Source organism: Xenia sp. Carnegie-2017, unplaced genomic scaffold, assembly GCF_021976095.1.
Source record: "Xenia sp. Carnegie-2017 unplaced genomic scaffold, XeniaSp_v1 HiC_scaffold_23, whole genome shotgun sequence".
Taxonomy (NCBI): Eukaryota; Metazoa; Cnidaria; class Anthozoa; order Malacalcyonacea; family Xeniidae; genus Xenia; species Xenia sp. Carnegie-2017.
This window is the reverse complement of record NW_025813486.1, coordinates 6,600,940-6,626,285: the sequence shown is the minus strand read 5'-3', so window position 1 is coordinate 6,626,285 and position 25,346 is coordinate 6,600,940. Positions and strand designations below refer to the sequence as shown.

General features: G+C 35.3%; 2 protein-coding genes and 1 long non-coding RNA gene across 7 annotated transcripts in view; 2 read left to right on the top strand and 1 right to left on the bottom strand.

The window, feature by feature from the left end:
* The window catches only part of LOC124449669 (serine/threonine-protein kinase/endoribonuclease IRE1-like), a 100,239-nt gene that overhangs the window by 3,120 nt on the left and 71,773 nt on the right, over window positions 1-25,346 (top strand). Inside the window, exon 3 of one of the 4 annotated variants that reach the window (XM_047000622.1) lies at window positions 6,169-6,293. The exons of the other annotated variants lie outside the window; for them this stretch is intronic. Coding sequence (XP_046856578.1) covers window positions 6,189-6,293 — 105 coding nt within the window. The 5' untranslated portion in view covers window positions 6,169-6,188. The remainder of the gene's footprint in view (window positions 1-6,168; window positions 6,294-25,346) is intronic. 4 annotated transcript variants of the gene reach the window in all.
* LOC124449691 overlaps window positions 1-25,346 on the bottom strand; it is a 112,604-nt gene that overhangs the window by 36,897 nt on the left and 50,361 nt on the right. The window lies entirely within an intron of this gene.
* Window positions 19,637-20,665, top strand: LOC124449756. Its single transcript, XR_006949575.1, has 2 exons — window positions 19,637-19,706; window positions 20,337-20,665. It is a non-coding gene; the product is annotated as an uncharacterized LOC124449756 (long non-coding RNA).

Genomic DNA, 25,346 nt, shown 5'->3' with positions numbered 1-25,346 from the left:
GCGTACGAATTGCTGCGATATCTGATGTGATTCCCGGCCAGAAGACTGAGTCCTCTGCGCGGGATGTCATAGATGATATGCCCAGGTATGCCGAGTTTAGCACTTCCAGGATGTTTTTGCGTAACAGTGGTGGGATAAGCACACGATCTTTGTACATGATGACGCCGTCCACTGTGTAGAGGCTGTGTCGAAACTGCTAGTATTCTTGTAATGGTAATGGGAGGTCATTACGTGAAGCTGGAAAGCCAGATTTGATGACATTCATGAGATCGTGCATATTGGTGTCGCTGGCAGTTTCCATGCGTACCCTGTTCCAGGCTGTGGCGACGTTTGTAAGTGCTAGAGAAGCGAGTGAAGCGATGGTTTCGTCAAAGCCGGTGTGTGTAGAGGTGTCCTTTAACTCTGCTATGTCGTCCTGGAGGCAAAGCATTTTTGGGTTCTCTGGATCTGTGGGTCGGAGGGAGATCGCATCGGCGGCTTTGTGACGAATACCAGGGATATGGATCATTTGGAACCTGTATCTTAGTGTCTTCTACTTGAGATTGCGTAGGCGGGGTTTGGGATATTCTCCAATATCCGATCACCAAATAGTTTAAGCAGAGGTTTGTGGTCTACAGCGATTTTGAGGTTGGTGCAACCGAGTACGAAGAACCTGGATTTGTCGAGGGCGTCTGCGACTGCCAGTGCCTCCCCTTCTATTGGTGCATATCGAGATTCAGCGGCATGTGTAAAGCGGCTGCCGACCAGGCTTATCTTCCACTCGGTGTAGCAGCATATTGGTCCAGTTAATTATCATTCACAGTGTTTTTAGAGTAGCCAAAATCCGATGCCATGTTTTGACCAATCAGTGGCAAGACAGGTGGGGCGTGTTTTGTCAAAGATGCAAACGCCCTCATGGATTTCATTTATGATTACGGATTTGGATTCCTCAAAGAGTGTGTAGAGCTCCTCGTCCCAATAAAACATCGTGCTTGGTTTTAGCAGTTTTCTGAACGGTAGCATACGTTCAGTGGTTTCAAAGGCATATGAGACTTGATTGATCAGGCCAAATCAAGAGCGGATGTCAGTGATACTGCTCGGCTTTATAAAATGGCAAATAGCATCGATGAGTTTCCTGCTTGGGCGAACAGAGTTTGATGTGATTTCAAACCCTGCGAACTCAACTGTATCTGATCCGAAGACAAATTTGTCTGGGTTGAGGATGATGCCGTTTCGACCACAGATATCTAGCCATTGGACAGCCTGATGAAAACTTTGGGTGAGGTTATCCGCCCAAAGTAGGGTATCATCTATGCATTTTTTTTTGTTTGGAATGTGTGATACAATCTCATCGAACCAGCGCGAGTAACCTTCCCACGAAGCAATGTACCCTTATGGCGCTGACTTATAACGATAGCGACCCCAGGTAGTGATAAAGGTGGTGAGGTGTCTGTCGTCTGGGTAAAGGGGAACGCTGTGATAACCGTTCCAGCAGTCGAACACTGATTTCTTTTTGCCACTAGGAACAGAGCAAGCCTGATGGAAAGGGCTCTCGGTGTGGTTGGTCTCCCTAGTGGCATTTGCATTTAGTGCTTGTAGGTCAACGGTTAGTTGTAGTTTACCGTTCTTTTTCGCACAGATGACCATCCTGTGTTTTCTTCTCGTACAGTGAGTTCGCAGATTGCAGCCATGACGTCGCTGATGGGTTTGTTTGTGAGGGTGCCGCCAGCGTTTCTGGTGAGGTCCTTACGAAGCGTTTCGTCATAGCATTCGAGTAATTGGATGATTTTGTCTTTGCCGGTTATTTTTGTGGCTTTAACATAATTCTGCCAGCGTGTTTGGAAATACGTCCATTCCTCACTGGAACCGGCCGCGGATATGGTTGTATATCAATTACTTTTTCAAGAAGAGCATTTCCATCAACATATTCATCAACTGCAATTGTTATTGTCTATGACTTCACTCTTACCAATAGACCATCTCCATTTTTGCCTTTTCAATGCCAACGTGCACCTTCACCTCTTTTGACAACTTTGCTTTTTTTCCTCCAGGTTTTAGCTTAAATTTTGATGATCTGTCTTCCTCTATCTTCTTATGAACTCTTTAAATGAAAGGGATTTTACTCCAGTGGTCTTGCTTAGCGGTTTTGAACCTATTTCTGTGTTTAGATACAGTTTGAATTATATTGTTACAGAAAATAATATAACAGCCAAAACAAATGGGAAAACATATAAGAAAAATAGGGATAGATAAGAAGATTTTAAATAAATAAAAAGTAGAATGAACAACTTCCGTTTTACAATTGAACGAACGTTCGTGCACTTGTATTTTATAAACTATAGGATTATGTACTTACCGACATCTGATAATGCACAAAACCCACAGTTGTGGCAAAATTTGGCTTTATCCAAAAGTTTTGTTCCACAACTTTGGCAGAACATTTTGCCTTAAAAATTCCACTTTCAGACTCGTGTTTTATAATATTTATTGGTAAGATTTGCCAAATAGATTTTCTCGAAACTTCAAGTAACTGCATTATATTCAACTCATGAGCGCGCAAAAGTTTGAACGTTGCACGAAAAACAAGCAATATTGTACGGCGAAACAACAAATGTTCAATGAAAAACGCAATATTTTGCGTGGAAATATTAAATGCTCAATGGAAAACATAGTATTTTGCGTGGAAATATTAAATGTTCAATGAAAACATTATTTTGCATGGAAGTATTGTGTCGATTGTGGGCCACCGTACTAAAATCATAATAATTTCAAATTACGTCTTTATTATATCATTGAAGAAACAAAGCAAATCGACATAGAAAAATAATCAGAAAGACATTTTGATGACCAATAGTAAGTTGAGAACGGTATCATCAAACTCTACAAGATGTACATCATCAAATTATGCGAAGCAAAGTTTTCAACCAGTTCTTATGTGAACAATTTCAATATCGATGAATATGTTGAAGATATGAATACCTTTGTTCTTACTTTGTTGTAAATTGGTAATTTTAGTATTCATCTTCTAAAAATTCCTCGCACGGCTGAAATTGTCCTCGTCACCTTCAACTTTCAAATTTCAATACAACTTGCGATCTTATTTTTCAGTCAATTTCACAAAGCCAAAAAACAGAGCTTCTGGGTTAAAACTCTGTACCGGTTTTCCTCTACTTGTTATAAAAATTTTGCCTTAATCAGAAGTTTGTAAAAGGAATAAAAACGCGAAAGCTGTGATTTTGTAATACAAAAGTATAGTAAAGTGGGACCGATACCCCCAATGAAGCCAGTAGCAAATGATCGATCTTCCGGCTTCAATTTTTGCATGAGATGCGTTGACCAGTCTAATATACATATCAGTGAGGTAATCGCATTTTGTAATCGCCAGTAATCTGCCATCACTTAGGATATATTAATAAAGTAAATGGTTTGAACCCGGGAGTATCGTTACATGTTTGTAAATGTAGATCGTCCAGGTTGGTATAGTCCAGAGAAAAATAGCATTCTCGTGCAACACTATTCCATTTTAAATTTGTGAAAATATCTTGCTGGGAAGTCACGCATGCGTAGTGAAAAAATACGCCACAATTTTAGCCGAGTGGGCCTTCTGTTAGAAGTCTATTTTGTGGTCAGGTTAGCCGTATTTGTTATCTGGTTCTTACGTCATTGTATTGTGTGTACGGGAAATGTTTGGGTGTCAATTGTGTATTGTCATTGTGAATTAGTGTGAAGTGTAATGTTTTTAGTTGATCGTTTGTTTGTATTGTGAATACGTCGTTTGTAAGGTGCCGGTAATTGCTGTGATCTGTTCAAAGGGGTTTGCTCCAAGTTGGTATACCAACTTTCTAATGTAAACCGTTGTCCATAGTCAGTGCTGTAAGTAATGCATTTTGCCGAGTCACAGTCAATGTTGTGCTTTGTGATTCGGTGATGTTCGACAATGTGATTAGTTTTGTCTTGTTTCTTAGTAGCTTGTTTGTGTTCAGTAAGTCTTATGTTTAAGTTCCAGCCAGTTTCCCCGATATAGGTGGGGTGGCAGTCGGAGCAGTTTATATTGTTTATGTTCCTGATTTGTTCGTTTCGTTGGGTTCGTTGGGTTTGTAAGTGTTGCGTTTGATGAAGTCAGAGTTATAATTGCTTTTGTCAAAAACATGTTTTTGATAGTGTTTTACACAACTATCTCAAAATTTTTCGCTTTTTTATTCCTTTTACAAATTTTCTGATTAAAACAAAATTTTTATGACATGTAGAGGAAAACCGGTAGAGAGTTTTTACCCTGAAGCCCCGTTTTTTTGGCTTTGTAACGACTGAAAAATAAGATGGCAAGTTGTATTAAAGCTTTGGAAGTTGAAGGTGACGAGGACAATTTCAGCCGTGCGAAGCATTTTTAGAAGATGAATACTTAAATTACAAATTTACATCAAAGTAAGAACAAAGGCATTCATATCTTCAACATATTCATCGATATTGAAGTTGTTCACATAGGAACTTGTTGAAAACTTTGCTTCACATAATTTGATGATGTACATCTCGTAGAGTTTGATGATACCGTTTTCAACTTACTATTGTTCATCAAAATGTCTTTCCGATCATTTTTCTATGTCGATTTGTTTTGTTTCTTCAATGATATACTAAAGACGTAATTTGAATTTATTATGATATTAGCGATGTGAATAACAAAGTGTTGTTAAATAAGTAAATTTGTAGCAATCTTCCATAAACATCATTGCAGATGAAATTTTGATAGCAGTAGAAGGATTCTGTAATATTTCTACATTTTTTTATGACGCAGCAGCATCATATAATCTCCAGTTTGTTTCAAAACAATGCAGGTCGACCTTGTACCATCTCAATTTTCTGCCATTATAAAGCCAAGAAGACAAACTTTTTAAGATTAAATATCTTTGCCGGTTGTTCTATCCCTTTCACAAAAATTTTGCTCGAATCAAAAGTTTGTAGAACGAATAAAAACGCAAAAACTGATGATTTTGTAATACAAAAGTATTGTTAAGTGGGATAACCAACTTCCGGCTTCAATTATCCAGTAAAATATACATATCAGTTGCTCTAACACCTCTGTAGGTTTATTATGCAATCAATTTATGTAAATACTAAATACATTTCTTGAATCGTGTGCAATGTTTGTCACGCGCGCGATCTCGCGTGGCTTTCACGTATGTTTTGTCTCAATCTTATATTTTAACAAGGTAGGCAACTCTCAATACAAAACTACCGACCGTTACCACAAGCACTTTTACAAAACCGTAAATGTCTCATAAGTAAGTAAAAAACACGAAAAACAAATACATGTCATTAATATCGAATAATGTAACTACATTTTTGCAGTTTTTCAACATTCAAATGTATTTCTTTGTATCAGAACAACACGAATGTTTTTAGGGTTTGAGCATGGCAATATTTTTCAAAACATATACTTTTTGCTCACTTATCTAAACATTCCGCAAATTTTTGAATATCCAAAGGCGTCGCAGATTTATTAAAATTTAAAAAATATGCCTTTTGCTCACTGTTTAGTCGAATGTCCTAACCCTATTTGCATTTGCCGAGCGCCTTTGCTTAGAGTACATGTCACGTGACTCTTCTTCCTTTCTCAAATCATGGAAGCAGTTGTCCTTATGATTTCTGAAGAGTTTCAACGAAAAATTGTTTGTCATTGTGTTTGAAAACCGTTTTTGATAAAACTGCTTTTTTGCAACTTTTTATTGAGGTGTATGCCTGTATGAGATAGTGTTCATGGAACCGATAGTTCAAGTCACATATGACTTGTATCACTGTAATGTAGCCAGTCAGCCTGTTCTGATCGTTCTATGTAAACTTCAGAACATCATTATCCATTTCTTTAGAAGTCTATTGTTTTTACAGTAAGTGAAGACAGAAAAATTGGATTGCAGGACTAAATTTGGTTTCACCACTTAAATTGAATGTAATTATATTCATATGTACAATATCATAATATATTTTTGCTATATCTACAACGATTTTTTGTGGATTGCAAAACTTAAAAGTGTGCTAAATACAACTATACAAGTACAAAATTCGCTAAACTAATGAGATTTAACCATGATTTTTGCGATCGATTGCAAAGCTAGCGCTTGTATATATTGATATCTTCAGTTGTTTTGTAGGAAGGTCCGATCATGCGCACAAAGTAAAAATATTTTGTTTTTGTAGAATTTGTTCATGCTAGCTGCATGCAATCCGAACATATGTATGGAGATCAATGGGATAGATGGAAGACGGTCTGTCGGTCGTCTGCTTTTTGCAGTAAAACATGTAGTTTTATAGTCTGCGCACAGGTAGGTAATGAACAAAAACTGCGAGAAATGCATCCCAAAGTACAGGAAATGGCATTTTAGAGCTTCTTAATAAAAAATTTTCTATGGAAGCATTTGCCCACGGACTCCCCAAACACTACTCGCACCTTAGGTTCTCGGCTCAGGCTTTGGGCCCTGTTTTTAAAGTCTATATATTTAGGGCTCATTTCAGTAGTAGCTGACTGCCCCCCCTACAGTGTTCCTAGCACGCAACTGATCCCCCCCCTATATTAACAAAAACTATTCAAAATACCTGTTAACCCAACAGAACTTTGTCGAAACAATTAAAATTTGCTCGCAAAGTGTCTTCATTTGACGGCCACCATACTTTTTCCGTTTCAAAAAATGTGTTAAATTGTACTTTTCTTACATGACATACATCACGGAGAAGCCACTGACTGACTCTTAAGCTTAAGCTTCGTTTAACGGCTCACATATTTCATCTTCTATGGGAAATGTTGCACTTTGCGCCCCAGATTACGTTACGTTGATGTGACTTATATAAATTAATGGCCACGCGGTGAGTTCCTTTCCCATAAACCAATATTAAACGCTCATCCCCATGAATTACTTCCGTTGGCTTTCTCAAGTCTTCATAGTCAGATAAATTGTCATGTTCAAACATCATATGCTAAGTGGCACCAGATTCAATTATCCAATCAAATCTAATCTTTTTTATTTGCGATAAACGCCACCTAATCATTATTTTCTTGATTATATTTTTGGCACAATGTGCTGACTTTTTTTCTTCGTAGTGAAAATAAACGATTAAATTGTTATTTCTTCGTAGACAATAGAGTGATTTAGCAAACACGACGTTTCGTCTACGACGTCGTCAAATATTTGCGAGGGATCTGGGTCTAGGACGCCACCACGTCGTAAAGTATTTATCATTTAGCAAATCATTTCAAGGACTTCGTAAAATGATAGTATGAAACAAGTTTCGTCCATTTCGGCAAAAAATCATCGTGACAGTTTTGATTTATTCCAAGTTCTTCCTTCAAAACCTAATCATTTTTTGGTTGAACGCACTGAATTACGAGATAAAATTATAAAAGATCTTGAAAAATTAAGGAATGATAACAATGATAAACTGACATATTTTTACATCACTGGTAATCCTGGCAGTGGTAAATCACAACTTGCAAGACAGGTTTGTGAAAAAATATCGTGTAATTGGAAAAATAGAACTTCGCTTGTAATGACTCTCGATGGAAAAAATGAGGAATCTCTTTTAAAAACTTACTGTGAACTTGTATACCGTTTAAACTGTGACAAATATATGATTAAAAAATTTGAAAATGAAAACTGTTCCATCATAGACAAAGTGAAGAATTTGCAATCGTTAGTATCCACACGATTAAAATTATGGCAAAATTGGTTGATCATTGTAGACAACGTGGTACAGCTTGGAAAAATTTCTTCATTACTTCCCCAAGTTGGTGATCCCATGTGGAGAAATGGACAAATCATAGTAACCATCCAGAACACAGATGCCGTACCTCAAGACGATGAGTTTAACAAACATATTTCTATCAGAAGTGGAATGAATAATAGGGAATGTTTTCAACTGTTAAAGCATTACACTATTGAACATGCTGATGATCAATTGTTAAATGAAGTATCGCACGCATTAGATCGTCAACCGCTGGCTTTGGTTGCTGCTGGTTGTTATTTCAGTCGTGTAAAAAAAGTCAACTGTTTATTTACTTGGAGTCAATATTTAAAGAAAATATGTTCAGAAGAAGAAGAAAGCATGGACGCCATTTTTGTTAAATATAACTCGGTATATCCAAGAAGTATGTTACAAGCTTCACTTTTAGCTGTCAGACAAAATGCTGAAGAATCCTCAATATTGGCAAATGTTATTAACTTTTTTTCTATGATATCGTTTGATCTTATACCACGAGACATTATTGTTTTTTATGTTCAAGAAATTGATCCCAAACACTCAAAGGAAGATATATGTCTTTGTTTAAATGACTGCTCATTGTTCTTGCATTCAGAAAATAATGATATTAGTCTACATCGTATTGTTCACAAAGCAGTTATTGTGTATCAATCTGAACATTCAAATGAAGAACATGAAATGGAAACTAACGTTGATCAAATATCCAAAGCACTTTACATGTTTAAAGAGAGAGACGACGAAATCAAATTAATGCCACATCTTGAAAAAATTGTTCAATTATTAAAGACCAACAAGACGAAAATCTACATGAACACTTTACAAGTTTTTCAATATTTTGTTGACAGATTAAGACATTTTGGGAAATACGGTCTTGCTCTTGGATTATTGGATAAATTTAAATCAGAACTATCTAGTTATGACAAAGCTTGGTATTTTAGTACCCTCGGTCTTTTATACCATGACACTGGGAAGTATAGCAAAGCAAAAATCATCATGAAAAGCTCTGGAAATTCAAAACAATCGTTAGGTCCAAATCATGTTGATGTCGCTACGTCTTTAAATAATCTGGGTAATGTGCTTGAAAATACTGGAAACTACGACAAAGCTATAGAGTTTTACGAAAGAGCTCTGGAAATTAGAAAACAATCGTTAGGTCCAAATCATGTTGATGTCGCTACGTCTTTAAACAATCTTGCTATTGTGCTTGAAAATACTGGAAACTACGACAAAGCTATAGAGTTTTACGAAAAGCTCTGGAAATTCGAAAACAATCGTTAGGTCCAAATCATGTTGATGTCGCTACGTCTTTAAACAATCTTGGTAATGTGCTTGAAAAAACTGGAAACTACGACAAAGCTATAGAGGTTCATGAAAAAGCTCTAGAAATTCGAAAACAATCGTTAGGTCCAAATCATGTTGATGTCGCTCAGTCTTTAAACAATCTTGGAGTGGTGTTTGATGAAACTGGAAACTACGACAAAGCCGTAGAGTTTTACGAAAAAGCTCTGGAAATTCGAAAACAATCGTTAGGTCCAATACATGTTGATGTCGCTGCGTCTTTAAACAATCTTGGTGTGGTGTTTGATAATACTGGAAACTACGACAAAGCCGTAGAGTTTTACGAAAAAGCTCTGGAAATTCAAAAACAATCGTTAGGTCCAAATCATGTTGATGTTGCTGATTCTTTCATCAATCTTGGTAATGTGTATTATAAGACTGGAAACTACGACAAAGCTATAAAGTTTTACGAAAAACCTCTAGAAATTCGAAAACAATCGTTAGGTCCAAATCATGTTCATGTCGCTCCGTCTTTATACAATCTTGGTAATGTGCTTGGAAAAACTGGAAACTACGACAAGGCTAAAGAAGTTCACGGAAAAGCTCTGGAAATTCAAAAACAATCTTTAGGTAAGAATTTATACAAATTTCGTGGTATAATACAAAAAAATTTGGCCATAATGAATTTAAAGTCCTAGATTTAAATTGTTCATTGACATACAAATAGTTTCATGTGAGGACTGGGTTAATCATTTTGGTTGTAGACAAACAAAAGAGCCAAAGCAATAATTAAAACGCAGTTGGGATTCTTATTTACATTAATCAACAAAAAGAATAATTCAAAAATCTACCTATAAACTAAAAACAGATACATAAAACCCACTCTAAAGAACAGTGAGATGGAAACAAAACATTTTAATCAAACAAACATTGCTCAAGATGTATAACAGCTATAAACTCATTGTTAGTTGTAAGACTCACCAAACCCAGCTCAGTGAAAATTATGTATTCAAAAAAATCAGACTGAAAGATTGACAAACATTGGAAATAATTCAGGATGATTTCAAGACAGACATATTTCAGCAAGCCTATGCCATTTTCAGTGTAGTACTTTTTACAGCAAGAAAATATTATGGTATTATTTGACTTGAAACGAAGCTTTCTTTTCTTTTCCCATCCTTTCGGTTTTGCAAGGACTGGCTTTCACTCGTCTAGTTTTTGCTAGCAGAAAATATGTAGTTTGAAATTATGTCGCCTAGATAATTAAACCCGCTTTTCGAGTGTTCTTTTTTAACTTACATTGATACCATGTTTTTTTGTTTTGTTTTTATTTTCGTTTTACAAAACATTTGCTGTTTGCTTCATGAAATTTTGGTAAAACACAAGACAATAGACACTCCGTATATAGTAAACATTGTTTAATCTAGATAAATAATGTTTTCTATATACAGTGTCTATTGTCTTGTATTTTATCAAAATTCTCTTTGGCAGTCGTAATTCATGAAGTTTGTTTATCTATATTTATTGGTAATCTTACCCCTAATGAAAGCTGGTTCATTACGTGAAAATATATTCTGCCCCCGCAATATTTCCTTTTGTAAGGTCATTTTATTACTTGAAAATGTCAGTCATGTAAAACAGTGCGTAATATATGTATATGAAATTTTGGAACTAATGGGCAAAACGAAATGAAATTTATAGTTTTAAAAAGCTTCTATCCAAAACTTTCCAATTTATTTGTGTTATTTCTTTTCGAGTGCTAGCTTTAAACTCATTTTTTTACTTGTTGTCAAAATAGAAATACACAGCTTGTGTGGATAATGTTTTTTAAAATATTGTTCATAGAAATCACAAGTGGTGATGATGCTAATGCAAAAGATGTTGGAACTTCTCCTGGTGTTGAAAATACAAAACAAGGTATGCCTTTTAATTATATTTTATTTTATACATATTGCATAACCTAAGCATATTTCTTTTGTATTGTATCACAATTCAAGTCATTTGATTGGTATTTGTGTGTTTTTTTAAAGATTTATATTATTTAATAATATGCATGATATACGTATACAGTGTTGCACTTTCGGACTTCAAACGTTCGTTTATTACGTATGTTCAATACTGTATCAATGACTTAAATTTTCCTTTGCGAACGACAAATAATTTTAATGTACTTTTTACCGGAGGACAGTGCTCAGCACAATTTGACAAGTCTTTGTTTATCTCAATAAATCCTGCGTAGCAAGAAAGTGGCGCAACTCTTTTCATAAAGTGCTCAAATTGACTACATTTCATAAGTTGTATTGAAGAAAAAGAATTATAATAAATGGGCTAAACCTTTTAAAATAAATCTTGCATAATGTACACCATACAGGTGGGACCCTGCATTTTAGAAGTGTTCAGGTTAGACCAGTTGTTTTAAAAGTGCTCGTGTTTGATTACAATAATTCCTATTTTCTTTATTAGAGTACATGAGATTAGTCGGAGTATAACTTTTTTCTAGATAGAAATTATGTTTTTTGCTCCTGGCTTACAGCATATGAATGGCAGTGGGTGTTTGAATAGATATGAATAGTTGGACAATTTAAGCAATCGTCTCAGGACCTGAAAATCAGGTGAGTCACCTGATGAGTCACCTGATTTTTTCAGGTCCTGAGACGATTGCTTAAATTGTCCAACTAAGTGCGAAGATCATATCTCATTTAATTTCAAACACCGCACTGCATAAAACATTCATATGACATTCATTTCACGAGAAAACATCAGCCCAACAATATTGACATGCTCACCACTGTGTGACTTCATAGCTCAGTGGTCAGAGCACTGCACCGGCACCGCAGAGGTCATGGGTTCGAATCCCGTTGAGTCACCTGATTTTTTCAGGTCCTGAGACGATTGCTTAAATTGTCCAACTAAGTGCGAAGATCATATCTCATTTAACTGGCTTACAGCATGTTAAAACAATTAAAAAAACATCGCCGAACCCAAGTTCTAATAAAAAATTTCTTTAAATACAGTCTTCAGTCAACCTTTTACTTTAACAAATGTTATGAGATATATGAATTTTTTTCATCACATGTCTAAGCAACACTGAATGGTAACATTAGCGTCTGGTTTAATCTATTTTAACCATGGCAGTAAAATCTTGTCACTTCAAAATTTGTACTTGAAGCACATTATCAGTCATTTGAAATTAAGATGAGACATGAGGTGATAATGATATCATGCAATCTATTTTTTTAAAGAACGTTTATTGTATTCTGCTTGTCTAATCATAAAAACTTCTCAACAAACTATCCTTTGGATATACTGTCATACTTCACGTTTGCACCACCAAGCATACATTACCTAGCTAATGACATTAAAAATTATACAAAGAACGGCCACCATCAAACCGACTTTCTCAATAAACTTTAATAAATAAGAATTCCTGTTCATTGTAAGTAAAATACCTCAAAATTATATGGAAAATGGGCCGATTTGACGATGTGAATTCCACAATAAAAAGAAGGCTATTTACAATTTTTATTATGACAAATATAGCATTAAATTGCATATTTATTAAACGATCTTCTAAATTCTAAATTTACAGACAATTACAAATTTTTTTTAAATTTCTCCTTGTTATGTATACCAGAGAATACCTCATCAGTGTGAACATCATTCAAAAGTCCACAGAGATCATTTTGTAGCTTAGAATTAAATTTTGAATCCTTTTTACTTAGAATTGCATTTTAAAAGTTGCATAGAGCATAAAAGTTGGTGCATCAGTTTTTTTTCTACTAGAAAATTTCCCAAAATAGATAAGCAAATAACGTTACTAATCACAAAACATGAAAACAACGACTTTATTCATTGATTTCAATAAATTACTCCCACTGATCTCAAAATAAATAAATATAATTTTTTGCACTATATTAGAAGAGCACGTGAGTCCATAAATCTCATTTATGATTCAAACTGTGTCTTAATTGATGATTGTCCACTGGCTTAATGACCTCCATTAAAAAGCGCACGTGAATCAGACCAAGCCACTTACGACTTAAGACACCCGATTGAGCAAGAATAACGCTGCTGCTGAAATATCGCTTACAGAACTCAATGGCTGTATCATTTTTTCTCAGATATTGTAGCACGGACCACTGTATAGAGGACCGAAACTATTTCTTTTAGAGCGATGGGAGAGGGGGTGTTTAATAACGCTGCTGCTAAAAAATATCGCTTACAGAACTCAACGGCTGTATCATGTTTCCTCAGATATTGTAGCACGGACCACTACATAGAGGACCGAAACTATAACTTATAGTTGGGTGGGAGAGGGGGGTATTCATATCTTCAATTGTGGGGTTTACTAAGCGTCTGCTAGGTAAGCTACTGGGTTTATTAAGCTTTTGCTGAAATAAAGCTTACAGAACACAATGGCTGTATTATGTTTTCTCAGATAATGTAGCACAGACCGCTGTATAGAGGACCGAGAGTAGAAAGTTTTATTGGGTGGGAGAGGGGTTCATATCTTCAATTGTGGTCGACTGATTTCTTGTGAAATCCAACGTAGTCTACATTAAACATAATACAAAAATAGTTAAACAAAAAGACCAATAAATTGACAGGCACCATATGGAAAAAGATAAAATTGATCTGAAAACTTGTTGTGAAAGCTTGGAAATATTTTGCTCAATTGCTCTTTTTAACTTTATTTATAAGAGATCTCCAAAGGACAGTTCTGTTATACGAGAAAATTTTTCATATTAGTAAAACATGATTATGGTAACCAAAAACAATTGAAATGTTCTGCATCATACATAAAATAGAAAAGTGATGTTACAACATTTGAAGCCGGAAGTTCGATCATTTGCTTGCATCGTTCGTGTGCTTATCTTTCAATTAATATATACTTTAGCACTACAACATCATGATTTCTTTCACATGTTTCTAAAACAGATAGGAATTTAAGAAAAGGACTGAAATATATAAGAATTTAAATCGCTTACTTTTTTTGTGGTGTTAAAAATTTATTGAATTGCATGATTCCTTTTCTACCTGAGTGAAAATTTCATCAAGCCCGAAATTTTCTCGAAAGCAAAAACCCGGACACAATAGAAACATGACAGACAAATTGTTTTTTGTAAATAAATCATCATAAGTTTAATAAATAATTGAAAACTGCAAAAACCATCTTCAATATGGCAAAGGTAAAACAATACCAGCATTGTTGCACGAGAATAAGAAAAACAGCAGGTAGGGCTTGAGTTTGCAGACATAAAGATAACGAGGTTCACTTTACCAAGGTGAATAAGAGAAACAGTACGCGTCAGATAACTTGAAGTTAAAGCATAAATGCCTATAAAGTGAACATTTTGCAGCCTGTGTTATACTTTTATTGAACAGAAATTTTAATATGACAACGGAATTTCTCTACTAACTTATGCGTATCTCTATTCGTTCTCAAGATATTGAAGCTTTTATTTTGTTCAATTCATCTAACTTGTGACGTCACGTTGCATAATGAGAACTAGAATTAATTTACTTCAACTTTGCAGAGTTTTTTTTTCTTTGTGATGTGTTAATGATATAACATACTGCCAAATTTTATCAACGTAAAGTTGTCAGGAAAATGAAGTGTATTTAAAACATGGCAGAGACTCAATTTGCATGCAATATGATGTCACAAGTTAGATAAATTTGTAATAGCAAACACTTCACTTCAGTATTTTTAGAATGAAAGAGTCATACATAAAAGGTTTTAGAAAGCATGAAAGCAATGTAAATATAATTTAACTAGCAAAGTTTTCGTTTTATTGGCACTTTAATGGTGCTCAAACAACGTTTGAGAGAATAATTGTTCAGTTTTCGCTGCTGATCGAACTTCAATGTTCATATTTGGCATCAAACCTTAGATAGTCTATCTAAAAGATGAGTATCGAGAATGGAAAGAAAAATTAAATGAAGCTTTTTTGTTATCTTCTGCTATAAACAAATTTTTAGACTCTAAAAATATGCTCTCAAAATTTAAATTTAATATTTTCGAAAAACTTAAGGTTATTTACTACAAAAATATATGAAATTACTGCAGAAAGAAGTTTTTCTGATTAATTGTATGGTATAAGCTAACCTCAAATGTTGCCTGATTTGATTGTACAATGAAGAACTTATGATTTTTCTAATGGTTGTTGATAAGTTTTTCAAAAATGTGCGGTAGCAAATAATATCCTTTACTGATTGGGAAAGTTTAAGCTATTTTGACGTATTTATTTCGTTTCTTTCACCCTTAAATATAATATTTTAACTAAATTTTTTAGAATTGGTGTTGCAAGAGTGGAAATACATTGATGAATCAGCGAAACATAGAGAATTGTTTTTAAAATTGATTGAATATGGACGCAATTCCGGTGTTGAGGTTAAAGAGGTGGGCAATGTACGAGTAATTTTCTCAAAAGAGTTTTGCATTGGTGAAGGAAGTGGTGCAACCCGTGTTTATCTTGGACTGGGTAAGGATGGTTACGGTAAAGCAGTGAAACGAATACATCAAGATAGATACAAAGAGCTTGCGCTGCAGGAAAAGGAAATTTTAAATCAATTCAACGCAAAAAAATCGAAATATGTTGTGAATTATTCCTTCTTAGAAGAAGATACTGGAACGGAGTATGTCTACTTAATATTAGACTTATGTGAAGAGTCGTTGGAGAGTTATGTGAAATCTACTTTGGAAGATCTTCAAAAAGTTCTTCCCAAAATTCTCAGACAAATTTTGCGAGGATTAGCTGATCTCCATAGTGGCGAAAATCCTATTGTTCATCGGGACTTAAAGCCCAGCAATGTTCTCCGAGACACACAAGGCAACTTTCTGATAGCTGACTTTGGCATTAGTCGAATATTGAAGAAAGGTTCTACAACACATAATAGCAGTCCTAACAAAGGAACGGAGTATTGGATTGCTCCTGAATCATATATAGAAGATGAAGATTCCGTTGATAAAGCGCGTTACAAAAGAAGTTCTGATGTATATGTAAGTGTAGGAATGTAAAAATTTGTAAGTTGTAAAGAAACTCAATGTTGTCAAATTGCATTTTGATGTAACGCTTTTTATTATTTTAGAATGCAGGGATGGTAGCTTATTATGTTGCAACAAAAGGGAAACATCCTTTTGGAATTCAACGGTATAGACTGGACAACATGCTAAATGGAAACCCTGTTGGTTTGAAAGAAATCAAAGATGAAACACTAAAGGACCTTCTGTCATGGATGTTAAATCTAAAACCTGAGAACAGACCATCGGCTAGCGAAGCATTAAAACATCCATTTCTTGTATCGGATCACGAGAAATTTGATTTATTATGTAATGTTGGAAATCTTCAGAATTAAGACAAATGATCCCTGTGTAGTGTCGTTCAACAATTGAATAGCGAATCCTCAGATTGGAGAAGCCAAATGGATAGTGATGTTTATATTTATTTGGTTATTTGGTGAATGAAGGACCTATAACTCTTCATGGACAGATTGCTTAAGACTTATTCGAAATATTGACCTGCATTGGAAGGAACTAACAAAACGAAAACGAAAACCATTTTATAAGATTGGCGATTACAAGGCGTTTTTCTCCGAACATTTCCTAATCTCCTGTTCGGGTACATGCTGCTGTCAGGTCAAATGAAGAATTGAAAAACAAACCAGAACTCAAGAACTTTTAATTTTAATAAAAGTGAACCACATCAATAAACAATTTAGATACAACAGAACCTGTTGGGGTAAAAGTAGCTATTAAGAAATCATTGATACTGTAGAGATCTTATTTGATAATTATTAAGAAAAACAGATTCCACGACGTATTTATATGATATTTCACCCCGTTGCTGATGAATCTATAGCCTGTGAAATTCATTGATGCAATGTATATATTTAATTTTTACTGTAAATTGTTTTGGAAAAGACTGAAGGCGAATACGACATTAAAAGTTAACTTTTATGCTTGGCTGCACTGATAAATTTTGCTCTACATTCATCCAACATAATAAACTCTTATACGATAAAAAATTGTATTTCTGAAATTATTATAATTACTAAAAGTCTGGCCTTGGTGTTTTGGGCTCTTGGGAGTTCCTTATTATATAAAACTGACCATCAGAAGTTGTGCATAAATCCATAAATAGAATCTTTTGTGTTTTACTATCTCACATTAATTACGTAGCTGATCAATTTAAAATAGTTGAATTAAATAACATTTTCATAAAATTGAGTGATTGACAGCATTTCGTCTAATAATTTGTATATGGACTCAATATTATTTTAATTAGTTGTATAGAAAAATAATCATAGTTGTCATCACTTTCTGATATTTTGCTTATTTCATGCGCTGTAACTCTGACAATTATTTCGTGCCTAAATCCATACAACTAAAATGCAAGTGCTATGTATTTAAGATTTCTTAAATGAATGTTGAATATACACCTAAATACACGTAAGGTTAACTACGGCGCTCTCTATTGCCTATATTCTAAAACTCTCTCACTTTCACATTTACTGAGTAAAGTTTCAAAATAATCTTATAACTGCTGGAAGACCTTGTATTTACTCCACAGATAGAAAATAGTGCAAAATTTTATGTTGATTTTATCAGCTCAGATCCCATATCATCTGGTAGGTATTCGCACATTAATGTCACATGAAAGCACTCAGTAATAGTTGTGTGACAGATTTAGTTGAAAGTTTTGTAAATCATTTATATAAATTTTGAGCTTTTGGGCTTTATTTTATTGAATTAACTTCGCAAAGAGCAAACTATAACAACAAAAGAACGTGAATAACTTCTAAATGACAAAGAACAATGCTACAGTTTTCTCCAGCTACTGCAGCCTTTTAAACACAACGTTGCAAACATTAAAAACAACACGATTTATATAATGTATAATAAGTGCGAAGGTTTTTCTTGAATTGACTAAGGCTGACATTTTTGCCTCTTAAGTTGTTTGGATTTATTCCAGAGTTTACTGCATCGATGTATTTAAGATTTTAGAAACGTTCTTATTTTACAATGAGTTGTAACATATGACAGCTAGATTTTCTGAATTGTACAACCATGTTTGACTTTGGCAACGAGGATTGCCTTGTAATAGTAACTAATCTTCATCAATCTTCACAAGACTATAAATTATTTTGTATTCGTTTACTGAGCAATTAGTATGCTTTTTTAAAGGGCCTATGACACGAAAATTTTTATGTTTGCAATGACAGTGTACTTTCTAAAAAAGTTTATGCAATCACTTTTAATTCTTGAGATATTGAGGTTTATGCTATGTCCGATTTATCTAACTTGTGACGTCACATTGAATAATGAGAGCTAGGAGTATTAGGTATATTTAACGATACTTTACTTCCCAAGGACATAGTTTTATTTCTTGTGACGTGTTTGATGATATAAAATGCTGCCTATTAGTATCAACCTAAAGTTGTCAGGAAAATGAAGATTATTTGAAACATTTTTAGAACTCATTATGCAATATGACGTCACAAGTTGGATGAAATAGAAATAACAAAAACTTCAATATCTCGCGAAAGAAAGGAGATATGCATAAACTGTTTTAGAAAGTACAATGCCATTTCAAACGTTCTCGTGATTGCATACTTAAAAATTTTCATGTCAAGAGTAGTTGTACATTTCCAAGTATAACATCAAGCTGAATTGTAAGGGATATTCTATACCACTTAGTAAAAATCTATGCTTTATAACTTATGAAGCAGTAGATAAGTCTGATAAACCACCTGCTGAAATCCACCAGCTAGAGGATCACAGTTCACTTGAGGGAAACGAGTGTAAATTATTATCCCATTTACCCCCAAAATTGGATGGAAGTGTCAATAACCGTTATGAACATTTTAGAAAGCCAAAATTTAATTTAATCAAATTGAAGCATTTGTATTTACACTTTCTACACATAAACTACGGAAAAAGAAGAAAATCATCTTCTTTTCTTTTAAGACTTCTTCCGAGTGAATGAATTTCAAAAAAATTCGTTTTAAGACTAGACAACATACATTTGCCAATAAAATTATAACCAAGAACAGTATTTTATAGCCATAAATGCCTTTCCTATTACAATGTACAATTTGAGATGTTTACGTCAGGACTTACTTAAAAATATCAACTATAATATGGGCATATCTGACACAAGAACAGTGTATTGGGAATCGAACCCAAAACTAAGCTGTACCGCTCAAAAAGATGTGTGACATTTTGGGTAAATTAAAGCAGCTTAGAATAAATTAAACAGATCATAGATTTATTCAATAATTAAGAAATTTTATCTTCCGAAGATTGTCAGACGGTCAAAAATGGTTTGTGTTCACGTTAACTTTATCGGGAGCACGTACTCTAAACAACTTCTTTACAAAATGAATTCTCTTTAGTTTTGATGGTTGTATATAACATGAAGTACCACTATAGTCCCTTACCAAAGTTACTGTTTTTAGACTTTACCGAAATAAAAATCCCTAATGGAAAACCTGAACGGTATAAACCAAGACCAAACACAAAGTCACATTAACTTGGAGAATACTGAACAGGAAAACCACTAGGGACTTTAGCCGAAATTCCGCGCCCTGGGGAACCTTTACAAACAATAAACTTTACATACCTTTGAAGCGATTCAAAGAGCCAAAAAAGTAAAAGAGAAAGAATGAAATGCACTTTCAAGGCTGAAAATATTGACTTCCAGGTATGTAGTCATTTTTGTAAAATTCTCTATTTTTAACGAACACGGAATTCGCCACAGTTTACCGACACACAAATCTATCATTGAACTAGACAATTTTCTACTTTGAACGAGAAAATTGTTTTTGATGGGAATTTTGTAAAACGTGTGCTTTTTAACATCTAATCTATATCCAAGTCGTACCTAGCGCCACTTAAGTTTCCTTATTTTGCACCGTTTTCATTCAGTGCTTTGCGCGCCCGGTGCTACCAACGTTTAAAATATTAGAACCAGCATTTGCTGCATGATATGGATTAGATGAAAGTACTTCAAGTATTTTATAGAGCCGAAAGGGGTTCACTTGTGCAAACAATCATTTTGGAAAAATGTAGTCAATATCAAAAAACAATATCAACATTAATTACTTGAAGAAGCACCCGTTGAGTTTGGTTACCGAGGAACTGGTGATGATTTAACCAAACAGCCGTTTGACGATTATCCTTCGTACTTGACTTTGATAGCAACTTGATTGGCGAACATGGTTACTGGTTAGTTACTACGAAGTAAAATATGTGACAACGTCTGCGACTTGTCTTCACACTAATCATTAAAGTATACAAACAAGACACTTATTAAAACTATGTTTCCTTTTAGGTTCTTTATGAAGGCATTTCGCATACCATTACCTGGTGTACTAATCATTTACTTTTTGCTCGTTTCCGCTGTGAAAAAAGTATTGAAATTCCCAGGAAAGAAGTCTGCTTTAAAAGAAGACAACATACCACTTTTTACATTTACAATAATTACTGCCACGCCGCCACTAAACTGTAAATGTCTTAAACAAACAGAATACTTTTTAAGTTTCAATTTGTCGTATGAAAATGACCGACAGAAGAATTGGAAGTTTCTTCCAAACATTTTTATTCAGTAATTTCTCTCTAAACTGGTGTTTGTCATTTAAATTAATAAAGGCACTAACTCTACTTTGGTTATCTGAGCATAGCAACTACTCGCGTCAACTACAGCGCATGCCTGAGCTATCTAAACTTTCTACCTGCTCATGACACCAGAATTCCGCCCTGAAAAGAAGTGCCTCTTGAAGGAGGTAACCCATAATGCCCTTAACGTAACTTAACTTAGTGCATGTAGCACTTACGGGTGACCTCCAACCGGGGTGGGTTGAACTACTCATACATTATAGAGGATCCAAGAGTGCCTTAATAGTCGCTGTAGAAAGCCGTTCATGAAATTGGCTAACTACCAGGACTGCATGCTTTTACCGTACTAGGAGAAAGATATATTTTTACTTTACATTAGAACCACCATCTTTTCTTTTTCTTCAATAGGTCTTGTTCGCTAGATCCAGTCTTCTAGGGTCTTCTTACAGATGCTATTTGCATCCTCTACGCTAAAGTACCATTTGTACCCACTAATCCAAGTAGAAGTTGTTGTGTTTATTAATTTATGTTAATTTAATAGGATTTACGTTATTAGTTATGTTAATGGTTATAAAGCTTAAATATATAAAAGGAGTTAACTTGTACTATCTAGGCAGTGGTAAAATACACCTAAATGAAATATCAAACACTACAGTTGGCGACAAAGATTCGATTCTGATGGACGAAGAAGCCCAAAGTACACAGACAAATGTTGGTTTTAATGTGCCCTTTATGGGACATATGGAAGAATATTCAACGAGTACAGATTGGAAGCAGTACGTTGAGCGGCTTGAAATATTCTTCGAAGTAAATAATGTACCAAGAGAAAAGCAAGCCTCGAGCATACTTACCTTGATGGGTAGTAAGATGTATGCGTTGTTAAGATCAATTACAGCACCAAGAAGACCAAAAGAACTTACATATAACCAAATTGTAGAAACTTTAACACAACATCTTGAGCCAAAACCAATAGTTATTGCTGAACGATATAAGTTCCACAAGGCTGAGCAAGGACAAGCGGAATCGATTAGGGAATATCTTGCCAAATTGCAGAGATTAGCAGAAACATGTGAATTTGGGAGTTATCGAGACGAAGCAATTCGAGATCGATTTGTTTGTGGATTGCGAGATCGATCGATTCAACGTAAGCTACTAGGCGAAGTTGATTTGACTTTAAAGTCTGCGGTAGAAAAAGCTTGTGCGGCTGAATTAACGGAGAGAGAAACATCAGCGTTACACGGAGAATTACTGAACCGAGTGCAAACAGCATCCCTCGAGTGTTTTCGCTGTGGTAAGAAAAATCATTCTCCCGATAAGTGTTATTTTCGGAAGTCCAAATGTCACGGTTGTCAAAATTACGGACATATATTAAAGAAGTGTCCCAGGAGAGATGGCAACAACATGAAGAATACAAAAAGTGAAAAGTCGAGAAGGGAAGATGCTAAGAAAAGAAAAAAAAAATCCAGGGAAATTCGCAACGTTAAAACACATAGCAACGTTGATAGTGACAGCGAAAGCCAAGAAGAAGATATAAAAACATGGCCGGTGTTCACATTAACTGATTCGAGAAAGAAATGTAAAAAGATGGAAGTATTAGTCCTAATGGATGGAAAGTCAGTAAAGATGGAAGTGGGCACGGGAGCTGCGGTATCAATTATGCCAGAAAATGTGTGGAGAAAGGTGTTGTCTGCAAAATGCATACGCAAGTCCAACGTTAGACTGCAAAGTTATTCTGGGCATGAAGTTCCAGTGAGGGGAGAAGTAGACGTTTGCGTTGAACATGGAAAACAAAAAGCTAAGTTACCAATTGTAATAACACAAAATAAAGGTCCTGTGTTGTTGGGATGAAATTGGCCCGCAGTTTTAAAGCTTAACTGGAGTCAAATAAAACAAGTAGTGGCAAAACCTGTCAAAAATGTGGAGCAATTAATAATTCAATATGCGTCCTTAGTTGACAATTCGTTGGGGACAGTAAAAGGAGTTAAGGCACATTTATACATGAAACCAAACTCAAATCCAAAGTTTTTTAAACCTAGATCAATCCCGTTTGCGCTGAAAGACAAGGTAAAGGAAGAAATCTACCGTTTAGAGAAACTTGGGGTCATGGAAAAGGTAGAGTTTTCATATTGGGCGACCCCCTAACGTGCCAGTGTTGAAACCTGATGGTAGTGTACGGATCTGTGGCGATTATAAAGTGAGCATTAACCAAAGTCTAGACGTTCAAGAATATCCAATGCCGACAGCTGAAGAACTATTTACAAAGCTACGAGGAGGCGAGAAATTTTCAAAGATAGATCTGTCGGCAGCATATCAGCAAGTTGTTTTGGACGAAGAATCACAACATTATGTTACAATAACACACATTTGGGTTTGTATAGGTATACAAGACTGCCATTTGGAGTTGCAGCTAGCCCAGCTATTTTTCAAAGAACGATGGATATGGTTTTGAATGGTTTACAGGGAGTAGGAGGTATACTTGATGATTTGATAATTACGGGTAAAAATGATGAAGAACATTTGCGGAATCTGGAGAGAGCACTGAAACGTCTTCAAAATATGGGAATCAAATTGAAGAAATCAAAGTGCATTTTTATGCAACCTTCAGTGGAATATTTCGCATTTGTCGTGGATCGACAAGGAATCCATCCATCGCCTCGTAAATTCAAGCTATAAGGGAGGTACCAACTCCGGAAAATCCAACAGAATTGAAGTCATTTCTGGGGCTAGTGAACTATTATCGTAAGTTTATTCCAAATATGGCAAAGTTGGTTAATCCTCTGAATTGTTTACTGTCACAAGAAGTTACTTGGAAATGGTCGGAAGAATGTCAGAAATCCTTTGAGACTTTAAAAGTCCTATTGGAAACGGCACCAGTATTAACACATTACGACCCCAAGAAACCCGTGAGATTAGCGACAGATGCCTCATCGTGTGGAATAGGTGCTGTTCTATCAAATGTATCGGACGAAGGAGAAGAACAACCAATAGCTTATGCCTCGAGAACACTTTCTTCTAGTGAGCAAAACTATTCTATGATCGAGAAAGAGGCCCTTGCAATTATTTTGGATTGAAGAAGTTTCATCAGTATGTGTATGGAAGACGTTTTTCTTTAATCACAGATCATAAACCGCTTACTATGATACTGGGACCTAAACGAGGTGTTCCTGTCTTGGCAGTCTCCCGCTTGCAGAGATGGGCGATTCAACTGGGTGCATATCAGTATGATATTGAATACCGAACTTCAAAGAACAATGCGAATGTTGATGCGTTGTCCCGGTTACCTAGGAAAAGTGTTGAAGAACCGGACGAATGGGAGGAAGAGGCAGCGGCAGTAAACAGCGTTCAACTGAAGCGGTCACCTGTTTCAGTAAGTATGATTAGAGAAGCTATGCAAAAAGATTCAGTATTGTCTCGTGTAGTATACTATCTGTTACATGGTTGGCCAGAAGGAAAGTTACCAGAAGAACTACAATATTTCTTTACAAAGCAAGACGAGTTTACTGTAGAAGAAGGATGCCTATTGAGAGGAACCCGAGTGGTAATTCAAACCAAATATCAAGGAGTGGTGTTGTCGGAGTTGCATATAAATTATCCAAGAATGGTGCGGATGAAATCTTTAGCACGTTTACATGTGTGGTGGTCAACATTAGACCAAGACATTGAACAGACTGTGAGAGATTGCACCAGTTGTCAATTTAATCGCTGTAAGTCTCCACTTAAAGTAAATAATCCATGGATTTGGCCTGTACGTCCATGGCAAAGAATTCATGTCGACTTTGCAGGTCCAGTCGAGGGTGGCATGTATTTAATAGTGGTAGATGCTAAGTCTAAATGGATGGAGGTTATATCTATGTCATCAACAATGGTCCACAATTTGTTGCGCAGAAAATGAAAGATTTTCTAAAGGCAATGGAATTCAAATGCACTTATCTTCACCGTACCACCCTACTTCAAATGGGGAAGCGGAAAGAGCAGTGAGAACATTTAAAGACTCCATGAAGATTCGTAAGAATGAAGAAGGATCTACTGGAGAGAAATTAGCAAGATTTTTGTTAGGATATCGTACCACACCACATACAGCAACTGGATGTACACCTGCAGAAATTCTTATGGGTCGACGACTTAGAACAAGATTAGATATATTGCATCCCAGTCTGGCAAATAAAATGGATAAGAAATCACATCAATTACCGAAATTGACAAAGCGTAAATTAGAAATTGGAGATCCAGTGATGGTAAAAGATTATAGAGCAAGAAGAGATCGTTGGATACAGGGAGTAATTCAAATGAAGTTAAGCCCAGTTACATATCGAGTGTTGGTGGACGATGTATTGTGGAAACGACATATTGATCAATTGCGAAGTCTGGCAGGATCAACAGTTCCAGATGGTAAAACAAAACAAGATGCTGAGAAATATCCCTCCAACTTGGAGACACAAAAAAGTCTGGTGCTCGATGAAAATACAGTGTCTAAACATATCAACCAAGAGATATTCAAAGAACCAACTGTAAGTACCACAACGACCTTGAAAACCACGCCTCTACCGCAGGTACAGACCTTACCTGACAAGATAACCAAAGAGCCCGGTAATTGTAATGACAGTGAACAGGTATCAAACAATCGCCGGTATCCTCTGCGTAATCGCACGAAACCAAAACGTTTAATTGATGAAATATAGTTTATTTTGATAGATTGTAATCAATCCCGAACTTTTAGGAAAATAAC